Source organism: Vicia villosa, unplaced genomic scaffold (assembly GCF_029867415.1).
Source record: "Vicia villosa cultivar HV-30 ecotype Madison, WI unplaced genomic scaffold, Vvil1.0 ctg.001916F_1_1, whole genome shotgun sequence".
NCBI classification, from domain to species: domain Eukaryota; kingdom Viridiplantae; phylum Streptophyta; class Magnoliopsida; order Fabales; family Fabaceae; genus Vicia; species Vicia villosa.
The window spans coordinates 129,273-147,045 of NW_026705775.1; the positions used below are offsets into that span (position 1 = coordinate 129,273).

At 35.0% G+C, this 17,773-nt stretch overlaps 2 protein-coding genes and 1 pseudogene across 6 annotated transcripts; all 3 read left to right on the plus strand.

Annotated features, from left to right (window-relative positions):
* The first annotated feature begins 1,168 nt into the window (after window positions 1-1,168).
* On the plus strand, window positions 1,169-5,783 carry LOC131637100 (pentatricopeptide repeat-containing protein At3g49740-like). 5 transcript variants are annotated; one of them, XM_058907683.1, is made up of 3 exons: window positions 1,169-3,748; window positions 3,823-3,918; window positions 5,116-5,783. In XM_058907683.1, the coding sequence occupies exon 1, from the start codon at window positions 1,311-1,313 to the stop codon at window positions 3,483-3,485; it is 2,175 nt and encodes a 724-aa protein (XP_058763666.1). In that variant the 5' UTR covers window positions 1,169-1,310; the 3' UTR covers window positions 3,486-3,748; window positions 3,823-3,918; window positions 5,116-5,783. The 5 variants fall into 5 exon arrangements, with proteins under 5 accessions (XP_058763666.1, XP_058763667.1, XP_058763669.1 ...); XM_058907684.1 differs by having other exon boundaries at window positions 3,874-3,918; XM_058907686.1 differs by having other exon boundaries at window positions 1,169-3,294; window positions 3,391-3,918.
* Window positions 4,931-5,783, plus strand: LOC131637119 (zinc finger A20 and AN1 domain-containing stress-associated protein 8-like; annotated as a pseudogene).
* A 5,164-nt stretch (window positions 5,784-10,947) lies between these two features.
* LOC131637111 (chaperone protein dnaJ 6-like) lies at window positions 10,948-15,585 on the plus strand. Its single transcript, XM_058907704.1, has 8 exons — window positions 10,948-11,203; window positions 11,293-11,391; window positions 12,513-12,614; window positions 14,399-14,458; window positions 14,550-14,656; window positions 14,739-14,821; window positions 14,948-15,038; window positions 15,128-15,585. The coding sequence occupies exons 1-8, from the start codon at window positions 11,093-11,095 to the stop codon at window positions 15,348-15,350; spliced, it is 876 nt and encodes a 291-aa protein (XP_058763687.1). The 5' UTR covers window positions 10,948-11,092; the 3' UTR covers window positions 15,351-15,585.
* The last annotated feature ends 2,188 nt before the right edge of the window (window positions 15,586-17,773 follow it).

Genomic DNA, 17,773 nt, shown 5'->3' on the forward strand with positions numbered 1-17,773 from the left:
GTTGACTTAACAAGCTAGTGGATATGATTCTAGAACTTTAAAATAGACAAGAAAATGATAGTCATCCGTAGGGGTGTTCGCGGTGCGGTTTAAGCGGTTTTGAAGAAAAAAATCATCCAAATCGTAAGAGAAAAAATCGTGCGGTTTGGTTTGGTTCGGTTGGCTTTAAAAAAAAATCCGAACCAAACCAAACTAATGCGGTTTGGTTTGGTTCGGTTGGTTCGGTTTTTACAAATATTTTATTGAGCCATACATACACATATAGATGACAACATAATTTTGTATTTAGACATTCATACACTATCAAATAACAACAAAACTCGTCATACTTAGACAACAATTTTCCATTTAAGATGTAAAAATTAAATTAGACAAAAGTGGAATATTAAACATAAAATAATAGCATAAAACAATATAAAAATTATTATAATGAAACAAAAAAATATAAGAGACAAGAGATTAGTGAAGGTGAAAAAGAAAAAAAAAAGTGTTGAGAGATTAGAGAAGAAGATGTGCAATAAAAACGAAACTGAAATATTGAACATTTACATAAAAATTAGAAGGTTAAAAAGAGAATATAAGAGAGTAGAAATTATAGAAGAAGAAGGAAGATGTATGTGGAAAAGAAGGTGCGACAATGTTATTAGAGATTTGAGAAGATCGGGACTGAAATTATATGTGTAAGAATGAGAAAATGGTTGGTAATCATAAGACTAAGGCATAATAGGTTTAAGTTTGGGTTGAATGTGAGTTAAGTAAAATTTAGGTTGTAACATAATGCGGTTTGATTCGGTTTGGTTCGGTTTACAAAATACAAACCGCAAACCGAACCAAACCGTGCGGTTTTGTTAAAAGATGACCCAAACTAATCCGAACCAAATGCGATTTTTTGCGGTTTCGGTTTGATTTGGTTTGATTTGCGGTTTTCTATTGGGTTGGTTTGCTTTTGAACATCCCTAGTCATCCGTGACTAATGAATACTTTGTTAAAACTATTTAAGATATTGATGACTATGATTATCAGAATAAGGTAAATTTAGATATCTTCGATGATCCTGGTGATTTTTCTTTACCATAAATACAATTTAGACATCTCCCTTCGTTGGAGGGGTAGGAAAAGGAGCATATTTATATATGGTGGTTAAGAATAAACATACATATAAGTAAACTGTTAAACTTAGAGGTAATGAACGTGGTTGCAAACGTACTATGAGAAAGAAATGCAACAATACGAGAAAACATGAAATATTGAGAGAACTTCACAAGTATGAGTTGACTCCAAACATCCGTTAACAACAAAACCGACAATAGATGAAACCCTGGTTTTCAAACCAACAAATCCTTCAACTCAACCACAAACTCTCACACCTCACCAGAACAAACCAATTCTCCGATTCCCTCAAACTCTTCACTAAAATCCACTCCTCCCACTTCCATAAACCAGATCACTACACCCTTTCAACCGTCATAACCGCCACCGCCAACACCCGCCATGTCACCACTTTCGGTAACCAGCTTCATTCCTTCGCTATTCAAACCGGCCTCAAAGCTCATTCCCACGTCGCCAATTCCCTCCTCTCCCTTTACTCCAAAGCCCATGACCTTATCTCTGTTCAACTCGTTTTTGAAGATGTTATATACCCAGATGTTTATTCATGGACCACCCTTTTATCTGCTGTCACTAGATTGAGTCATGTTGATTATGCACTTCATGTGTTTGATAAATTGCCCAAGTGTTATGTTGCTGTTTGGAATGCTATTATTACTGGATGCAGTGATAATGGACGTGAAGATGTTGGTTTTAAGTTGTTTAAAGATATGTTTAGGATGAATGTTAGGCCGGATAATTACACGTTTGCTACTATCTTGAGTTTGTGTTCTTTGGAGGATTTTGATTATGGAAGGCATGTTCATTCTGTTGTTTTCAAAACTGGGCTTTTGGTTAGGACTTCTGTGGTTAATTCTCTTATTACTATGTATTCTAACTGTGGATGTGTTGACAATGCTTATCAAGTGTTTGAGGAAACGGAAGGTGGGGTTCGCGATCATGTTACGTATAATGCAATGATTGATGGTTTTGTGAGCGTGGAAAGATTTGAAGATGCGTTTGTGATGTTTAGGGATATGCATAGGGCTTGTATTTGTTTAACTGAAGTTACTTTTGTGAGTGTGTTGAGCTCTTGCTGTTCTTTGAGAGTTGGGTGTCAAGCACATGCTTTGGCGATTAAGATAGGGTTTGATGATGGATATACTGCTGTCGACAATGCGACGATAACCATGTATTCATGCTTTGGGGAGGTGAATGAGGCTCGAAAAGTTTTTGAGAGAATGGAAGAAAGTAGGGATCTTGTTTCGTGGAATGTAATGATTTCGATGTTTTTTCAAGAAAATATTAATGAGGAAGCAATCTTGACCTATATGAAAATGAGGAGGGAAGGAATTGAACCAGATGAGTTTACTTATGGAAGCTTGCTAGCTGCATTGGACTCTCTACAAATGGTTGAGATGTTCCACTCCCTCCTTTGCAAAAATGGACTTATCAAAGTAGAAGTCTGGAATGCATTGATTTCTTCATATTCTAGAAATGGAAAGATAAAGTGTGCCTTTAAAATCTTCTCCAATCTTCCCAATAAAAGTTTGATATCCTGGAATGGTATCATATCTGGGTTCTTGATGAATGGATGCCCGGTGCAAGGGTTAGAGCAATTCTCTGCATTACTTAATACAAATCTCAAGCCAAATGCCTACTCCCTCAGTCTTGTTTTGAGCATCTGTTCTTTCATTTCAGCCATGGGTCATGGGAAACAGGTTCATGGTTATATACTACGGCACGGTTTTGATTCAGAAATCTCTCTGGGCAACGCACTGGTGACAATGTATTCCAAATGTGGATCTCTAGATGGGTCGTTGAGTGTATTTAATGCAATGGTCAAAAGAGATACAATCACTTGGAATGCTATCATATCTGCTTATTCACAGCATGGACAGGGTAAAGAAGCCGTGCACTGTTTTGAGGCAATGCGAATCTCCCCCGAAAACAAACCAGACCAGGCTACATTTACTGCGGTACTTTCAGCTTGCAGCCATTCAGGTTTAGTTGATGATGCTACCCGTATTTTTGATATCATGGTGAAAGTTTATGGATTTGTGCCAAGTGTGGATCATTTTTCTTGCATAGTTGATATGTTGGGTCGCAGTGGTTACCTTGATGAGGCAGAAAGAGTAATTACAGATGGATATTTTGGAGCACACTCCAATATGTGCTGGTCATTGTTCAGTGCTTGTGCAGTTCATGGTAATTTAATATTAGGAAGAAAGGTTGCTAGACTTCTCTTAGAAAGAGAACATAACAACCCGTCAGTTTATGTGCTTTTATCAAATATATGTGCAGAAGCAGGTCAGTGGGAAGAAGCAGCTAAACTGAGAGATATGATGAAACAATTTGGGACGACAAAACAACCTGGCTGCAGTTGGATATCAACCTAAGACTTGCAAGTTATAGTTGCATGTAAATGTATAAGCAGGAGCATAATGTGATGGAGTTCTTGTACAGAATCCAGTTTTGAATATGATAAACCAAAGAGGATGAGCTATATGTATAGATATATTCCTATACTTGCATAAAAGCTGGCTAAAGTGGCTGGCTTTTATTCAAGATGTTCTAATTTTTACCTTCTCAATGAAGATTAAAGAAGCCAAATTTTTACAGTAGAACCTCCTAGTGTGATTGGACAAGGAATTTTTTCAAGGTAATATAGTTTAAGTAATTCAAATTCTTCAGTGTTAACCTAATTCTTCACTTTTTTGTTTCATTATCTTCCAGATTTCTCAAAATCCCTCTTTTTTTCTGTGATTAACCTGATCACACTATCAGCACCGGTCAAAGTCAAATCAACTAGACAGGTCACAAATTTCTTAAGTGAGTGTTTTTGATCCTTGAAAAAAATCAGTGGAGATTATTTTTTTGTTATTAAATTTTGATTTCATGTTTATTTTATGGGGTTGTCGATTCAGATAACGGGGTTGTTAAAGTTTGATTTTTTTTCTCTTTTCTGTTTAGGTGGTATATTTTTTTGTTGGGGTTGTTAGGTTTAGTTTGTATGTTTGAATTTGTGAGTATGAATTTGATGATTGTTAGTTAATGTTTTGGTTGGTTGGAATTTGGATTTTTGTTTCCAATGTTGATATTGATTAGAGAGGGTTCTAGGTGTTTCTTCTTTGTTTCAAGTTTTGAAATTTTTTCTGAAAAATAAAATTTTAGTTTGATAGCAATTGTAAGATGTTTGAAGAGTGATCACAAGATGAGAATGAATATTGCTGATTCCTTTTCAATCATGATTATTAATCAACGATTAACAATCTGATCTGGTGTTTACACTCTAAATGACCTTGTGTTGGTCAGTATTGTTCGTAATAATCCTTGTATGCATTTGGCATCTGGCTTCTTCTGTATTGGCACAGGCTAGCTCTGTAGTACTCACTTCGTGTTGAAGGCGTGGTCGAAAGTGTTTGATATGTGTCGGTTTGTGTGGCAATGACATGTTTGATTATATTCAATCACTTCAATTCTTTTTCATATCTGTCGGTTTGTGTGGCAATGACATGTTTGATTGTATTCAATCACTTCAATTTTTTTTGGTGTCTGTGTTAGTGTTGTGTTAGTGTTGTGTCTGGTGTGTGATATTGGTGTCATGGCTAATGTTTTGAAAAACTAAATTGAACCGGGAAATTCTTAGGATCACGGTTTAAACTAGTTTAATCTGCTTGATCGAGGATGAAACTGCGGTTGAACTGCTTGATCGAGGATGAAACTGCAGTTGAACTGCTCAAGTAACCAGAGACATATCGGTTCAATCTGTTATAGTGGTTCAGTTTTAAAACATTTGTCATGGCACATGCTACTATGCTAGTGCAATTTGTTATTATTCAATATGAAGGACGGGCACTGGATATACTTGTCGGACACTAGGCACACCTTTGCTCTTAGATGTTGGTGCTGCAGTTCATTGACTATGTTGGTTTTCGACGTGCTCGTAGCTGTTTTATTGTAAAAAAAATATGTTTCTTTTCCTGTGTTTGTATTTTTTTGTGAGGCTGAGGTGTTCTATGCTTGCAGGTGATCCTAAAATAATAGTCTCATGATGAAACAGGACGCCCCATACTTTGTATTAACAATTGTGGCTTCTTCGGAAGGGCTGAAACCATGAATATATGTTCCAAATGTTACAAAGACACCTTGTTGAATAAGGAACAGGACAAACTAGCTGCAGCATCGGTTGCAAAATTTGTGAGTGGTGGTTCAACCCAAGAGGTTGTGAACTATGGTGCTATTGATGTAAAAGTTGGAAACGCAGAGGTCAAGCCGGTCTGTGCTGAGATTTCTGGAGATTCATCGAGACTAGTGAGATTCCGGAAACCAAAGGCAAGACAGGTCCAAGTAGATGTGGAACATGTCGGAAGAGCGTAGGATTAACTGGTTTCGCTTGCAAATGTGGAAACCTATTTTGTGCAATGCACCGATATTCAGACAAACATGATTGTCCTTATGATTACCAAGCTGTTGGTCGGGATGCTATTGCTAAATCCAACATTCCAACCTCATAATTAAGGCTGATAAGCTTGACAAATTCTAATGTTCCACTAGACTGATCTAGTAGTTAGAAAAAAAACATGTATTGCTTGTTGATGGGTGATGATGACTCACTTGCTAGCTACATTAGGGGTTTTGTTCTGGTTGGAATTCTTTGGATTGTTTGTTGGTTAATCTGCTTATTTTTTCTCTCATTTTATTAATGATGTTTACTGCTTAGTTTGTATGTCCTTGTGTGTTTTGACATCATTTATGATATAGATAATGTTGATTGGAACTTTTGGTTAATACTGAAAATAGATCTTGAAGAAAATCTCTTTCCTGGGTGAAAAAATTGTGCTGTCAATCACAGACTCTGAAAAATCTTTCTACTTAATAGCAGCATAGCGTAGAATAAGAGCAATTTGTTCAAATGCAAACATATAATTTTTCTCTTCAAAAATATTTAATTTTCCTTCAGTCAACATGTTGCTCTCTTTTTGTTACATCAAATGTTGATTTTTTTCTCTTTAAAAACAAGTTGCTCATTTTACACAAGAAGTTGATCAGTAGGACCGGTAATATGAACTCCAAGTCTGATTCTACGACTTTTTCTGGACAATTCTTCGTTGAAGGGGAGTGTACCTTTATCCTTTCGATTGTCTTATTATAATGAGAATATTATATAAATATTCTCTAATAAAAATGCAACTACAGATCCTTATCTGATTAAGTAGAATCGGTTACATGGATAAATTTTTGTTATAATGTTTTATCTGAAATTATATTTCTATTTAAATTGTTAATCTCGAGATTTTCTTAATAATTTTTCTTATAAATTTTTTAAATCTCCCTTTTCCTCTAATTGTTAATCTCGAGATTTTTTTAATAATTTCTCTTATAAATTTTTAAATCTTCATCTTCCTCTAATTGTTTGACTATAAAAGATGTAAGTAATGATGATCGACCAACTCTAACCGGTGAAAGTCATATATTTTTGTGCATCAATATAATATCCATCTAAAAATAAATGAATAAATTATTTTCTAAAAAATACTAATTAATTACTAGAAGAATATGTATGCACTAATTATTATTATTTTTGTCAAACATAACTAACATATTTGTTGTGTATACACAGTCGACATTGAAAGATGTTCATGTTGGATCATCATGGAGAGCATTTATATTAGGTCACAATACCACACAAGTGAAAGAGACACCACATATTTACCCAAAACTTTAAGGTGATAGATTTATGGATCATCTCACTTATAAAGTGCTCAACCTCCATTTTTCCAAGCAATGTGTGACTAACAACTCACACTTGTACACAACAATTCCCCCTCAAGTGTGAGTTCATCCATTGTGCACCCCTCAAGCAAAAACTCTTTCATCCACATGCATTTGTATCGTTGTTGCAGGCACTACAATGGGACACGCCGCCTAACCACCATATTGTCAAGAAGACTTTCGATACAAGGAGCGGGTCCCTTAATTGAACCATCGACTATGATACCACTGTTGGATCATCATGGGAAGCATCCACATTGGATCAAGAGCAACACACAAGTGAAAGAGACACCACATATTCACCCAAAAGCTTAAGGTGATATGTACGGGTCATCTCACTTATAAAGTGCTCAACCATCTGGTGTCTCTTTCACTTGTGTATTGTTTTTGATCCAATGTGGATGCTCTCCAAGATGACCCAACTATGGTATCAGAGTCGATGGTTCAATTAAGGGACCGACTCCTTGTATTGAAAGTCTTCCTGACAATGTGGTGGTCAGGCGGCGTATCCCGTTGTAGTGCCTGCAACAACAAGTGTATGTGGATGAAAGAGCTTCCGTTTGAGGGGGAGTATATTGGATGGACTCACACTCGAGGGGGGAGATTGTTGTATACAAGTGTGAATTTTTAGTACCACGTTGTTTGAAAAAGTGGAGGTTGGACACTTTATAAGTGAGAGGACCCATATACCTATGGCCTTAAGCTTTTGGGTGAATATGTGGTGTCTCTTTCACATGTGTGTTGCTCTTGACCCAATGTCGATGCTCCCCATGATGACCCAACAGTCCACCACTAGTCTGTTTTACATTCAACAAGGTCCCTCAAAGTCATTGAGGGAATAAATCGTTCGTTTTAATGAGGCAACCATAAAAGTCGTCCACTTGAAACCAGAAATGTCATAGGAGCATTTTAGAATGGCTTTAGAGAAGGGCACTTCAACGAGTCACTCGCCCAAATACCAACATCTTCGTTATCAGAGGTGGCCACCAGTAAAGAATGTTACTGTTTACTAGTGATTTCTGACAAACAACCGCTAGTCTTCCAAACTTGACAATTTGGTAACTTACAAGATCGACTAGATTCATCCTAGTACATGTGTCTAAAGTTTTCTATATCAATGGTTGAATCTATAGCGTTGTTTGGTAATTGTCTTGGGTGTTTTTATAAAGGCTTGTGCCTATATGTAACAATGACTTCGAATGCAGATTGTAAAGTAAAAAGGCTTGAATGTAAAATCTTAGGAGAAATGAAGATACATGAAAAAGAAAATTAACCTAAATACTTGTACTGAAATGTAAATGAATTCGAAAAAAGAATGCTTTAAAGGAACTTTATTGGTAAATGAAACAAAATTAAAGACAATGTTGGTGTCATACGTACATTCTCAATGAAAATTCTTTCTCTTTCGCTTGGTACTTGAGTATTTTTTTAGTAACTTTGTACAAATTGAACACCACTTTGAATCCTACCACTAAGACCCCCTATTTATACTAATTTGACCCAAACGGTCTTACTCTAATGAGAAGCCACGTTGTGTGTTTGCATGCGCTTCAAATTCCTAGAGTTTCCACGCGTCCTTCTGACTTAAAATAATCACTTTGAAATTCAAATAAACCCGCTCGAGACTCTTCGACGCAAAACAACATGTCTTTACAAGTTTTCAAAATATATCAAGAATATTCTAAGTCTTTTATTTCTTCGATTTCGAAGATAATCAATTCATGCCTTATCTCAACTTAAGAAATGATTCTGACATAAAGGACCTTTTTTAAAAAACAGCTTTTTAAAGCCATTCTTTCTTCGAGACATATGACTTCGAAGAACATAACCATCTTGTCGAAATCTCCAGCTAACAGTTACATAAAGGGTCACGAAAGTAATGGTGAGAAGAAGGTACGCGACATAAAAAGAGCGCGTTCCTAACGCCGAAGGCTCGCAACACTCGCGACAAAATAACTACACCTCGCCCATCAAATACAAAGTGATGTTCAAGTGAAGTGGAAATATTATAGAGGGCTTCACGCCCATGAACTCCCGTCGTGAGCAGATCTGGTGTGAGGTTCTCCACTTGCATGATATTCTTGTGCCTCCAACTCCAAAAGCAGATGTTATAGAACCTTAACCTGGCAGACGGTGTAAAATTCATAAAATTAAAAGATACCGCACAAAATAATACTACTAGCTCAATAAGGAGATTGAGGGTTTGATCCATTAGGGACACCTTAAGAATCATGTAAAAGATTGTTCCTCCCAAGGATCAAGCTGGGCTAACTTCTGCGGGTGTGATGATAGAGGAAGCCCTGGGTCCAAAAAGGGAAAGGAACCATCTAAAAAAGAAGGAGACAAGGTTGTACGCCATACACTTAATATTACTGAAAGGGGATTTGTTGGGGGAGGATATACTAGCTCCGCCTAAATAAGTAATGCTCTCAAAGATCTAAATATAGAGGATCTTCCCATAGAACTGAAGTAAGACAATATCAAGACGCTAGAGTTCAAGGTCACTTTTTTCGAGAAAGATGCAACAAGTTTGAAATGTCACATAACGATAAAAACCTCCTTTGTAGTGGGGGAACAAACCAATCAGGTAAAGTCCATGTATCTGGTTATACATGTCCTCTTTTATTAGAATATGATTATAGGACAACAGACTTTTAATCAATTGTATGCCATCTTGTCTATTTTATATTTGTTCATGAAATACCCGCTATTTGATGGGAGAGTTGGAGTCATCCAAGAAGACGAATAATTCACCATGAAATCCTACATAGAGAATGGCAAGCTGAAAAGAATCTAAACCCTAAGCATGAAAACTAATAAGGATGGTTCATGAATCAAGCCATCAAGTGTAACTCTTAAAGGAGGAAAGGTCCCCCCTCAGAAGAATGATAAGACATGAGATTAAAGCCTCAGCGGAATGGCCCCTAATGCACTGTCATTTAATCATTGTTTTTATGTTTTCTTACTATTGCTTTTGATCAGGCGAGTACTTTATCTCTACCACTTGTAAGGACAAATTGTTTCTTTGACGACACACTCTTTTCCCTTGTGTCTCGTGAAGGGAAATGATTTTTAATGAGACCCCTCATTTTATTATTTTTAGATATTGACATTATTGTCTCCCACATTTTCTTTACACGAAAATAAATGAAATTGCCCTTAGTGGCAAAAAATATTGGATCCTTACGAGGGATCATCGACACTCTTTGAGGCTGTAAAAAATGGTGGACCCCTACGAGGGATCCTTGTCTCCCTTCGAGGCGTTAAAATATGATGGATCCTAACAAAGGGATGTTTACCGCCCTTTGAGGCGGTTAAAGCACTAGATCTCTATGAGGGATCCTTGCTGCCCTTTGAGGAGATAAAATACGATGGACCCTCATAGAGGAATCATTCTCGCCATCTTAGGCAAATAAGAATGTTGGGTTCTTAATGTAAGTACGAGTGTGTAACTTAGGGGGTGAATTAGGTTTTATGAAATTATCCTTTTATATTTGCAAATGAATATCTCTTTTATTTTTCTAGTTTAACAATAGAAGAATTGCATAAAAATAAAGTGTAGAAAAGTAAATAACAACAAAGAAGCACACAACTTCCTTGATTTCCAACAACATCAACACATATGGTGAATTTTGAATCACCTCGATTCAAAGGACTTTTCCAATAAATAAAAAGACCACCCTTCATATTTGCAAATTTCTATAACAAATACAACAACATTATTATAGACAAAAATTACCACAACTCGGTGAATATTACAATAAATAAATAATTTGTAATAAGATAGACTCTGCAACAGACTTCGATAATTTAAGAGTTTTGCTACTTTTATGATATATTGACAATTTAATCTTCTTCTTTAATGGATAAATTAAAATGATATAAATATTTAAGTGCTTAAATGAAAATTATCGAGGAGAAAGTTTATGTCAAATTTTATTGACACTTAAAAAAAAGATGAAAAAATGTTCATGAAGAGGGTGTTTTAAAAATAAAATGGGTAAATTGATTAACAAAACGGCAAAACAATATACAAAAATGCAACCCCAATATAAAAGCAGACCAGAGCAAAACGTGACGGCGGGTAAAAACTGACAGCAGAATCGAAAGGCGGGAACAAATTGGTTTCCATTTATTTATTAATTTAAATTAAATATATTTCAACTAAAAAAATTGATTTAAATTATCTTCTACACCCACATACACATTTGATTTGAGTGAGGGAAGAAAAATGGGGAAGAACAAGAAGAAGAGAAGTAGGGTTTCCGTCTCCGACGACGACGAAGAAATTGAAACCGATAACAACAACGATTCCAATCAGAACCAAAACTCACTCTACCAGGTACCATTCAAATCAACATTTCTGATTATCACACCGTGAATTTGTTTATTTTTCATAGAAATGATGTTTTTGTCGTGAATGTGAATTAGGTTCTCGGCGTGGAGAGTACAGCGACGCAACAGGAAATAAAGAAGGCGTATCACAAATTGGCGTTGAGGCTTCATCCTGATAAGAACCCTGGTGATGAGGTTCTCTCTATTTTCCATTTATCTGTAGAATTTTACACTTGTGGTTTTCGTGAGTTACTAGTTAATATGTAGTTTTAGGTTTTTGCCAAAGTTGCAGTTGTTTGCATAAGTAAATGCTAGTTGTTAACTATCGGCGCATCTGAAAAAATGTGTGTCATATCTGAAATCCGACATCAACACTAGTGATTACGATTAATTTATTTATTTTTATAAATTATTGCCGGAGTTGACCCCCAAGATATGGAGGGTAGAGAAAATCAACAAAAGGGAAGGGAGCAGTTACTTAGTGGGCAGTTTCCAGGAGAGAAGCAAAATGGGAGTGAGCAGTCATCTAGTGGGCAGTTTCTAGGAGAGAAGCAAAATGGGAGTAAGCAGTTATCTAGTGGGCAGTTTCTAGGAGAGAGAGGATAATCTTTTCTATTATGATTAAGTTGTAATAAAAGGGGAGTGGGTCTTGTTTTGAGGATATCTCAGAATTTTTAGGAAGTGGTTAGAATGGAGAACAGACGTTCTCTATAGGGGCTGAGTCCTTTGGCAGTGGAAGTATCATTTTCCCTGTAAATCCCTTATTTCTTCATCTATAATACTGGATCTCTCTCTAAATTCCTTGTTTCTTTTGATTCATTTGAGATAATTTCTGGTTCCCAACAGTTAGTAACCGACATAGTGTGACACAAGTTGTAGCACCAACAATGTTGTTAAATTGCCGGTATAGTGGCGTAATAGCATAGTGGAATTAGAACAAACTGCTATTGTTTCCCGACACGCTGTTTAGTACAAAATATTGTCAAATAGCCGTTATAGCACTATTGCGTAGCACAGTTTTAACAAACCGATATAGCACTATGTTACGATATTCATAATTGACAACACGGAGCACCTCAGATTGGAAGCATTTCTGGTGTCTTACATATGCTGGTGTATGATACGATATTGACACATATAATAACATTAAATTACTTTCATTTTCTCAAATTATTGCCGGTGTAATGTGTCAGTATTGTGGTACGCTTCATACCGTCCTTGCCAAACTCTTGAGTTTCCAAGTTTAACCCCACCACTTGGGCTACGATTTGGCGTGATTGTAATTGTAACATGTTTGTTCCCTGTTTCATTTGCAGGAAGCTAAAGCTAAGTTTCAGCAATTGCAAAGTGTTATCTCAATTCTTGGAGATGAACAAAAACGGGCGATGTATGACCAGACTGGTTCTATTGAACATGCTGTAAGTATTTCAACATTTCCACCTAATAATTAATTATACAAGTAAATCTTCAATTTAGTGCCTAAATTATAGAAATATGATAGATAGTCCCTAAATTATTCTGAAGCTATCAAGTTAGTCTATCATTTCAAAGTTGTTATGATGCTGAAACAAGGACTTGTTTATGTTAAAACTCAAGGGAATTGCCTTCCCAACTTTTTTGTTTTTAAAGTTGCAAAATAACTAAGTTCTGAAGTTGTGTTGGTATCTTGGTTGCAATTCTTAAGATATACTATAATATAATAACAAGTTAATGAAAACTACTCATGGCACAAACTTCAAAATGTGATAACACAGAATAGGGGTGTTCAAAAAATTAAAAAAACCAAATCTAACTGTGAGCCAAGCTGCATTGTACCATATTTTAAAATGAACCATTTCATATGGTTTGAACTGGACTACTTTCTTTTTTGGCTTATCACCACCGGTTTAGTCTGGTTTGGGGGTCAGTTCTGGCATCAAGTGGGTCCAGCCCCCTCCCGATTGCAGTTGTGGGGATCAAACCGTGGTCCTCTCTACCGAACTGCACTACTTTCTAAAATCAATTTAAAATTAAACCAAACCTATAACCACTTCCAAGTTATTTTTCCAGAACAAATTCAAGCTATCAAACATCAGTAGACTGATAAAATGTCAAACATAACATAATATTTGTTTGTTATACTCTATGAAAACACTTGGCACGATAATAACACAAGCTTGACGACTCATCATGGACATATGAAGAATGCACCTTTCTCATGCGAATGACATAGTGTAGCATTATAATCTTTGTTGAATATAATATATCAATACAGATTTTAATAACTCAATTTTCTATGGCAATAGCTTTCAAACAGTAGGTGAAAAAATGAAGGCTGTTGAGTGAGATTGAAAAAATCTATTTATGGTTATGGAAATTGATGAATGAATATGTTAATGTAGCCATCCCTTGAGTTTGACATCTCTGAGTAAATCATGAACGCCTTAGTTGATATATTTCAATAACAATTGTAGCTTAGCACTTTTCAATGACACATATTGCAATGTGAACTTGCAATTATTGTCCAAGTAAAATATAAATTGACTCAAATAGACTAGAAGATTCCTACTACATAACAGTTCATAAAATTTGTTACATTACAAATTCAAACCATTTTTCAAAACCAATTCAAATCAAAATCACTTAAATCACTTTTCTTAAACCAAAAAGAGAGAAACATGCTAATTAAATTGTCGGTCATTATTATTTTAACTTAAGAGAGGCAGAGAAAGGAAAGTAGACAGTAGTGTTTGTTATTGGCTGAATTGGTTGTAGGTTAAAGGGCCCTGGTGGGCTCTCTGGCCCTTCATCAATGGAGGGTCATGTTTGTGCTCCCAAGGTATTGCTTTTGTTAACTTTTTTGGCTGTATAAGAATTGAAGAAAATGTTAAAACAAAGAGATTGATTAACATATAGCTTAGACTAAAACTTTCACTTTCTCTCTTATTTTTGCTGCTCAGTATTATTCTTAACTTTAAAAAAAAAAAGTCCAACTTGGGTCCTCATCAATCCCGCCTAGTTCCGTCCTTGTGCTGAAATATTATTGTAAATTCAAACTTATTTACACCGAGTATTATGCTCGAACTATAGTAGATTTATTACTAGCAATGTTTAGATATTTTTCTCTTGTCCACTGTTGTTGAGAAGCCTGTTTTCATTTCAGGATGTTTTAACAGTGTCCTAGACATTGACAGCATTTTATTCATTTATTTATTATAATCAGGACCTTGCTGGAGATGTCGTTCAGAATCTTCACGAGTATTTCAGAACAATGTACAAGAAGGTACTTGTCTCTGTATCTATCTTCTTTTGCTCCCAATGCCCTGCACTATGGTTGTTTTCAGTTTCTTTAGCTTTGTTAATTGTTCTATTAGGTCACTGAAGCTGATATTGAGGAGTTTGAAGCAAACTATAGGGGATCCGACTCTGAGAAAAGTGATTTGATTAATCTCTACAAGGAATGCAAGGGTAATATGAGCAGGTAATAATGCATTTTGATGAGCAAAACTTGGCTTTGTTTTATGTAAAGGATTTCATTTTTGAATTTGATATTCCTTTTGCAGGTTATTCTGTTCAATGCTTTGTTCAGATCCTAAACTCGACTCACACCGGTTCAAGGATATTATTGATGAGGCCATAGCTTCTGGTAAGAATATTATTAGCTTTTGTTGATGCAAATTTGAATTAGACATCTTTTCTAGATATAGCTTTCACTATTGGAAAAGAGATACTGATTTTCTTTTCCTTGTTGCCTGTTTTTCAATATCTGCAGGAGAATTAAAGGAAAAGAAAGCATACAAAAAATGGGCAAAGAAAATATCAGAAACCAAGCCACCAACTAGTCCTTTAAGAAGGAGGGAAAAGTAAGTTTATCAAGCAGCGTTTTGGTTATGTTATTTACACTTTTATGTAATTAGGAATAATCACATCTTTATGTTTAAATCATCTACAGAGCAAATAAGAAACCAGAAACAGATTTGTATGCCATCATATCAAAACGACAAAATGAGAGGAAAGGCCAGCTTGACTCTATGTTCTCGTCTTTAATTTCAAAATATGGTGGAGACCACGTGCCAGAACCGTCTGAAGAGGAATTTGAAGCTACACGAAGAAAGATCGAAAGCCGGAGAGAAATGGAAAGCCGAAGATCCTCAAAAAAGGCAAAGCAAAAATAACCAATATACCTTTGTGAATAGTCTGTTTCTCTCATGGTGACTGTCACCTCAGCATTGTTGGTAGGAAAGTCAGGGTTATTTTCATTGGAAGTTTATATAATTGGTTAGTTAATGTCTAAGTAGACTAGTATCATTCCTACAAATTTGAGGCCTTGAGTTTTCTTGTACCAATTTAAGTCTTCAATGTTCTTGGTGAATTTATGCTTTAAAGCAAATCAATTATTTTATGGTACCATACTACCATGGCATTTACAAATTTTGAGTACAAGACACATACACACACATGCATAATACTGCATTAAGCTGGACATGCATTAATGTTCCATTTGAGTGAAGTTACCATAAACGCAAACCCACATCTTCTCATGACTGTTTCTGTTTAAGGGACCACAAATTGTCAAAACGTGGCTTTAAGTCTGAAGTCATTATTTATTTCATAGGCTTGGAAGGAACTATGGTAAAAAGCCTGACTAGCCTTCTTCAAATAGTAGCTTCGAATGCAATCTGACGCATAAAAGACACCTACAAATAATTACGCCGTTACATGGTGGCAGCAACATTCCTATTGACTCTTTTGTGTGATTTATCACTGCCTGACTAGTGCCGTGACTTCCTGACTGATTTCCTTCGATTATGTGAAAGAATAACGTGTAAATGAATGCATTGGTGTATTTTCGTTTTTCCCCTATCATTTAGGTATGTGTGATTATGACAACAAAATACCAGTTTAATAGAAAAATATGAGTAAAAGTATATAAAAAAAACATAAATAGAATTTATAAATTCACTATAATTTTTAAATAAAAATTATATAGAAATATATGACAACAAGTTGCACCGTTATATTTCTTTTTTTTTAGATGACAAAATCAACTATCTTAAAAACTCAATTAATTGTTTTATAAGATACAACATTACTATACATGAGCATTTGCATTCTCTTTAAAATATTCAATTGTTTTTGATATTAAAAAATCACAAGTGTCAAACAAATGGTATGAAAATATATTGATTGTCACTGCACGATTTTTCATGTTTAACCACTTTACTTGAAGCGATTTTGAGGGCCGTCTGTCACACAATAAAATATCAAGTCATCTGTCCCACTAGTGAAGAAACCATAATTAAGTCTACACATGCATGTTTTTTCTTCTACCCACTTGATCTAAGTGAGATCTCCTCTCATGTGAGTTAGTGATGAAATTCACAAACATCTCTTTCTTCTATTTATTTTGAGCAGCCTCACGAAAGAAAAATACTGAATTAAATTAAAAAGTGAAGTTATAAGATTCTGATGTATGGTGCAAAGAAAGTCAAATGTTAAGAACAACATCAAAGAAACTAAAGTCTCTAAAAGCCCGCATGTGATCACGCGCCTAAACTATTTTAATCTTTTTTTGTTGGTACAAGAACTGTTTTAATCTTTTTAGATAATTAATTTGTAATAAGTGCGAGTATCTCTCAAAGTACCAAATTAATGCACAAACACACTTAAAATATTTTACAAACTTCATCTAACTTCAAAATATTCTTAAAATCAACTTTGACCTAAAGTTGATCGATTAGGAAGCAAAAATTTGATCTCTAATATATTAAAATATGTGTCTAATAGGTTATGGAACGAAATCACCACTTAAAATTGTGTTCACTTACGAACAACTCAAGAAGTATGATATTCTTTTCCCCTATCTTACTCACTATTTTTTTAGAAATATTTTCATACCCTTAATATTATTTTAGTGGTGAGAGAGCGAACTACTTAAGTAAGAGTTGTGTAACTATTATTTAAATCTGGTTGTGCTGTAATTATAAATCAAAAGCATAATTCTATTATACATTGCTATTTCTATAAAGGTTGCAAGATGAATTTGGATAAAATCTTGGTATAAGAAGGTTGTGGTTTGATCATGTGATAAAAGTTCAAGTTGATAGTGAAACTCTCAAGGGGAAATTCTTGGGAACTGAAGTAAGCCTCATTATTTAAGGCATAACCAATATAAATCATAGTGTGCACTTTCTTATCACATCTTTTTAACTTTCTTGTTATTTGTCTTCCACACTTAAATCTCTTCTCTATCTCTTCTTAATGTTGAACCAGGAAAATCTAACGTTTTTGTAAAAAGTTTTCAAAAATCATTTATCACAATTCTCTCATTCTTTTGTTTGAAGTCACTTGATCAACACTAAATTAATACACACAATCACAAAAATTCATCAAATTTTTAAATCTTATATGAAAATCACTATGGATTGAGGCAAAACATTTAAAACCAAATCATAATTGATTAAGAAGTCTATATAATTGCTTATATAACAAAATTCAACCTATAATCGATTATGACACTTGAGTAATCCATTATGAGGTGAAATTTTCTTAATAATCGATTATTGATACCTAGGAATCACTTATGTTTCTGATTTAA